Genomic DNA, 6,177 nt, shown 5'->3' on the forward strand with positions numbered 1-6,177 from the left:
CCGTCGCCTTCACTCACTTCGATCGTGACAATTGTACAGAAAAATGTTCTTCAATAATTTCATAAGAAATTTACTGCTTTACAGTAAATGTGCAATACAAATTTTTTTGTAGGGAATTAAATGTTCTATGAAAATGCGGTCTTACGTTTTGGCGATTAAATTAAGCGTTCAAAAGATATTTATCATCAAATTTTCATATTTACTGATTTCGAAAGTTTTTGATCAGATATTCGAAAAATTTCAATTTAATTGCAACTTTTGACAAAATTTACACTTAGTTTTCATCAACAGAGATACTTCAGAATATTTTTTTAGTTTTTATTTATGTGTAAATTTACCAATTATTTGCTGTAAGTAGGCTAATTTTTGCGGTGCTCTTTAACAACTTGCCATAAAAATCGAAATTACTCTTCGTAAAGAAGAAATTTTCCCTGGGACAAAATCCAGCTATATTGGAAAAATTCTTAACGACGTTTTGAAGACGTTATTGAAAAAAAAACAACATGATTTGATTTCTAATGATTAAAAATGGAATGTTTAGTTATTGTAAAATATTAAACTTAAAATTACACTAAATATGTATTTTGCTGGATCGGGATGGTGAAAGAAAGTATAAGTCACTGATTTGGTGTATTGTCCATATTTAATAAAAATAAATCACAGATAATAGCATTGAGTACATGATCTGAGCACGAGTATAATTTATAATGCACAATTAGCAAATAATTTGATTATAATACATTGACAGTAAGTGAGTGTGAATGTTCGAGTCGAATTTAATATAAAATTCACTGAGTGTGGATTTCACAACCGATTTCAATTTTAACAAAGTTTATTATAAATCACGGCACCGTACACGTGGATTAATTAATTAGATAGAGCGCAGAATTGAGTAAATTAATAACAATTAATAGTTCGCAATTGTCACAAAAATGTCGAGTAAGAATTATGCAATTATAGTACATTTTATTTTACAACATGGTGATTGTAATTTGAATCAAGCACACGGTTGTGATATCGACGAGTCGAGTGCCGAGTCTTAACTTGAACTACTAATCGAAATATTCCTTTGCATTCACAAATAAAATTTGGTATTTATTTTAAGGATTAATATGATTGAATGACTGAATGATGACATCCGTAATTGCACTTGTCATAGAGTACGAGTAAATAATTATATGATGAGTAATAATTTAAGATTGTAATTATACGGTAAGTTGTGAACAGAAAGTAAATTGTTTGAGTATGCAAGTCACGTGATATCGAGTATATATATATATAGATATAGCCGGCAGGTTAGTTCACCACGCGGTCAACACAACAAAAATGATTACAGAATTTATGTGTGAACTTAATGGAACAATTAAAGAATATAGTTTATAAAAAATACCTGATGAATCAGTGAACTGTAATTGATTTTTATGAATTTGTGATGCACAATATTTAGCACGATTGAATGAATGTAAATAAACGCTGTTAGCACGTGGTTTTCTATAACATGTGTTGTAGAGTAATGGTTGTTGCCGCGTTGTTGGCTGTAGAGTTGAAATTCCGAGTATCAGAGGGCGCGTCGATAGCTGCACCTCTGGTTTGGTAGAGCTTGGAATTATCAATGTTCTGGCGCGAACATTTGATAATTACGCAACATTCCGCCCGCCATCAGGAACAGAGTTGCTGATTAGAGTCTTGAGTAATATTGATGAGTGATGCGTAGATGTCATTAAGTTAGGCATCTGGTTCTGGAGCAAGTGGTAAAATTGCGAGCTTAGTAATTGGACGAGTGAGAGTACCAGTGGCTGTTTGAATGGTCACCACTCGAGTGAGATTATTCTTTCCTGGATGGAGTGCGGTCACTTTAGCGAGTGGCCAGCGAGTTGGTGGAGTTCGTTCATCAGTAAGAAGGACGAGTGAGCCGAGTTTGATGTCATTGCGAGCATGATGCCACTTGGTAAGAGCCAGATGACGTTGGATGTAACTGGTGGACCAGTGTTTCCAGAAATGTTGAACACGTTGTTGGATGAATTGCCATTTAGAGAGTCGTGATACATCTGTATCCATGAGTGAAGGTTCTGGGATGGCAATGAGTGGTCTCCCAATGAGAAAATGACCTGGAGTGAGCGTTGAAAGATCTTGAGGATCGTCTGATAAGGCTTCCAATGGTCTCGAGTTTAGAATCCCCTCCACTTGCGTTAAAAGAGTCGTAAGTTCTTCAAACGTGAAGGCTGATTCTCCGAGTGTGCGAGTCAGGTGATGTTTCACTGATTTCACTGCGGCTTCCCATCTACCACCCATGTGGGGAGCAGCAGGCGGGTTGAAATGCCATGTAATTTGATGCACAGTGGCCCAATCGAGTAGAGCATTGGATTCTTGAGTACCTTGAGTGAAGAGCCGCTTGAGTTCCGAGTATGCGCCTTGGAATGTCGTTCCACAGTCGCTGTAGAGTGCTGTACATACGCCCCGACGATGAATAAACCGCCGGAGAGCTGCGATGAATCCAGGTGACGAGTAGTCGCTGACAAGGTCGATGTGCACTGCTGACGTGGTCAAGCAGATAAACACACAGATCCAGCCCTTGTATATCCTGGATCCGCGACCTTTCCACGATTTGATTGATACTGGACCAGCGTAATTGACTCCAGTGTGGGAAAATGGTGGCGCTGGAGTGACACGTTGAGCTGGGAGCTGTCCCATTAACTGCTGAGCCCGAATACCTCGATGACGAGCACAGACGAGACATTTGAGTATATGTGAACGTATTGGTTGACGTCCACCGATAATCCAGTATCGTAGGCGAGCGTGAGCGAGTGTGAGTTGAGTACCACCATGCATGGTACGCTGATGGGCATCAGAGATGACGAGTCGAGTGAGAGCTGCATCACGAGGTAAGATTGCAGGATGCTTCTGTTGATCAGAGTCTGGAGCATTCTCCAGTCTCCCCCCTACTCGGATAATGCCATCGGTGTCTTGATAGGCAACTAACCGAGCAAACGGGTGATCCTTTGGCCATGATGCTCGTTTTTCGAGTGATTGGAGTTCCAGATGGAAGTGAGTACGTTGAGTTTCCTTGATGCAGAATTGGAGTGCTAGGTTGACTTCAGATGACGTAAGTGGATGAGCTAGAGTTGAGTTTGGTATGAGTTTGATTATATCGCGTACCCTCCCACAGATTGCTGTGACTCTGAGCATGCGCAACAGTGGGATTGGACGTTCCATAAGTGTCCAAGTTGAGGTCAGTGGTTGAGCCGAAGCATAGATTGATTTGACTGGACGTTCTTCCAGGTGAGTAATTGCATCATTCTGGATAGGACTGGACGGCCAGGACGGCGAGTCTTCGAGCAACCATGATGGGCCAGACCACCATAGTTGATGAGTTTTAAGCTAACTAGTTGTCAAGCCTCGAGTTGCACAATCTACTGGATTGTCAATGCCAGGGACAAACTTCCAGTGGCCATCTGGAATTAGTTCTCGAATGAATGACACCCTATTTCTGACAAAGTCTTTCCAGCGAGAAGGGTGCGAGTGTATCCACGTGAGTGTGATTGATGAATCGGTCCAAAGGTATGTTGGCACTTGCGAGTAGTTGAGTGTTTTCTGGCAGTGGTTGACGAGTTTTGCCAACATGTGAGCCGCGGTGAGTTCCAAGCGTGGAATCGTTAGGGGTTTCAACGGTGCCACCTTGGTTTTAGAGCAAAGCAGCGTAACCTTTGCCCTCTGAGTGTGATTTCTTGGTAGGACCTTGATAAAAACTGCCGCTGCCATCGCCAATTGCGAGGCATCGGAGAATCCATGGATTTCTAGAGCCGAGTTCGTGGACGAGTGGACCCATCTGGGAATTTTGATGATGTCAATCATGTTGAGTTGAGTCTTGAATGAAATCCATTTCTGACGTAGATCTGCAGACAATGGAGTGTCCCAGCCGAGTTTGACAAGCCAGAGTTCCTGCATGAACATTTTGGCTTGAATTGTGAGTGGAGATAAAAAGCCCAGTGGATCAAAGATCTGAGCAATCTCTGATAAAATTGCACGCTTTGTGCATGGTTGAGTTGAGCATGGTGGTGAGTGTTTAAACGAAAATTGATCCTTATGTGGAGACTAGTACATTCCAAGAATTTTGGTACTGACTTCTGGATCTTCAATCTTATATTGTGTAATCGCTTCCGCACGATTGAGCTGAAGTAATTTGCGATGATTGCTTGCCCATTTAGCGAGTGGGAAACCGCCCGCCATGCACAGACCTTCGATGTCATCTGCAACTGCTTGCAGTGACTCGAGAGTATCTGCGCCGCCGGAAATGTCGTCGACATACCGTCCTTTGGTGAGTGGCTCGATTGCGAGTGGGAATCGATGTCCTTCATCTTCGACTAATTGGAGTAAAGATCGAACTGCAAGAAACGGAGCCGATTTTGTCCCATAAGTAACTGTAGCGAGTTTGAAGGGAATGATGTTTCCTTCCTCGTCAAACCCGAGTATTTGTTGAAGATTTTGATCTTGTTCGTGGACCAAAATTTGTCGATACATTTTGGTAACATCTGTGATAAAGATGAACCGGTGTTGTCTTGAGCTGATGAGTACGTCGAAGATGTTGACGAGTAATTTTGGCCCGGTATGCATGATGTCGTTGAGTGAGAGTCCAGAACTGGTTGGTTTTGAGCCGTTGAAGACCACACGGATCTTGAAATTGTTGTTGTCTTCCTTTAGTACCCCATGGTGAGGTAGGAAGTATTGAGGTGATGATGACGATGATGCCGCAGGCACCATGTGCCTAAGTTCGATATACTCTGCCATGAAATTCATGTAGAGTGTTTTGAGCCGAGCATCATTATCAAGACGTCGCATGAGATGTTGTGAGCAGCGATGTGCTGCTGTGTATGAGTTCCCCAGTTGTTGTGGGTCCGATAGTAGTGGCAGTCTGACAATGTATCTGCCAGAGCTGTCTCGAGTGTGCGTATCCCGGAAGGGAGCTTCACAAGCCTCTTCCTCTAAGGTTAATGAGCGTGATTGAGTTGAACTGACTTCTTCTTGGAGCAAGAACCGAGTTAGTAGGTCTTGGAAATCTTGATCATGATGATTGGTGACAGCGTGATGAATTCTAAGTGGTTTGTTGAGCCGAGTTGGGACTGGACCAATGATAATCCAGCCAAATATTGTGTGTTGAGCGAGTAATCCAGGAGATTCACTTTTGATGATCTCGTCAGTGATGACTTGGCCGTAATAATCGGCTCCAATGATGATATCCATTGGACCTGGAATTCTGAAGTCTGGATCTGCGAGTGGTAGATTGACGAATTGATGTAAGTCGGCATCTGCGACTTGGTCAGATGGTAATTGAGCCGTTAAACCACTTAGGATATGAGCTTTTATTGTGAGTGATTGATCCGAGTGGCATGAACGTAAGGTTATGTTCACCCATCCCCTGGTACGGCCAGCCTTGGCTGCACCGATCCCCAGGATAGAGATATAGGATCGAGCACGAGTTAAATTTAGTGATGTTACCATTGACTCTGAAACAAAGGATATCTCAGAACCGGTATATAGAAGAATGCGAATTGGATGAGTACTTAACTTGGTCACGACGTAGAGTCGACAAGTTGCGAGTAACGTTGAGTAATGTTGAGCGTGAGTACAACCAGTTGTTGAGTTCTGAGTGGGCGAGTGGCGAGTACAAGTGCTGCGGTTATGAGTATTCTGAGCTTGAGTGTGGGCAAGAGTGTTGTTCGAATGCGATGAGCTTGGAGTAAGCGAGTGCCGGTGAGTGTCGAGTGCTTGAGTGTCGTGCGGAAGCGCAAAATCTTATTGAGTTGGAACTGAAGCACTTTGAGGTTGAGTATTGGTGATTCCTGGATGAATCATAGAGTGATGTTGGTGTTGGCACACCCTACACCTGAATTTCGAGTTGCATGACTCGACTCGGTGGTGTCCAAGACAGTTTGGACACAATCTGGCTTGGATCACCAGCTGAGTTCGTTGTTGTGGAGTCATTTCACCGAACTGATCACACCTAACCACGTAGTGATCACCTTGGCACAAATCACAAGGATATTGAGCCTTGGTCACCTTTTCTTGACCTCCTGGTGGTGTTGGAGTCCCCGATGCCTTCTATTTGGCTGGAGTAGCTAGGTGTGCATGGGCAATGCTCTTGGTAGCTTTGGAATATGAGTGCGAGTTCGAGTTGCTGGG

The 6,177-nt window shown here is 42.9% G+C and overlaps 2 protein-coding genes across 2 annotated transcripts; both read right to left on the reverse strand.

Annotated features, from left to right (window-relative positions):
- Nucleotides 1–1,725: 1,725 nt before the first annotated feature.
- On the reverse strand, nt 1,726–3,213 carry LOC103578555 (uncharacterized). Its single transcript, XM_008559686.3, has one exon. It carries the CDS (start codon nt 3,211–3,213, stop codon nt 1,726–1,728), a length of 1,488 nt encoding a protein of 495 aa, XP_008557908.3.
- Nucleotides 3,214–4,092: 879 nt separating this feature from the next.
- On the reverse strand, nt 4,093–5,496 carry LOC128667445 (uncharacterized). Its single transcript, XM_053737397.1, has one exon. The coding sequence runs from the start codon at nt 5,494–5,496 to the stop codon at nt 4,093–4,095; it is 1,404 nt and encodes a 467-aa protein (XP_053593372.1).
- Between the last annotated feature and the right edge of the window lie 681 nt (nt 5,497–6,177).

This window comes from Microplitis demolitor, chromosome 3, assembly GCF_026212275.2.
Source record: "Microplitis demolitor isolate Queensland-Clemson2020A chromosome 3, iyMicDemo2.1a, whole genome shotgun sequence".
Classification (NCBI taxonomy): Eukaryota; Metazoa; Arthropoda; class Insecta; order Hymenoptera; family Braconidae; genus Microplitis; species Microplitis demolitor.

Excerpts from the sequence above, each read along its gene's own strand:
- LOC103578555 (XM_008559686.3), bottom strand. The coding sequence starts at position 3,213 with ATGGAACGTCCAATCCCACTGTTGCGCATGCTCAGAGTCACAGCAATC.
- LOC128667445 (XM_053737397.1), bottom strand. The coding sequence starts at position 5,496 with ATGGTAACATCACTAAATTTAACTCGTGCTCGATCCTATATCTCTATC.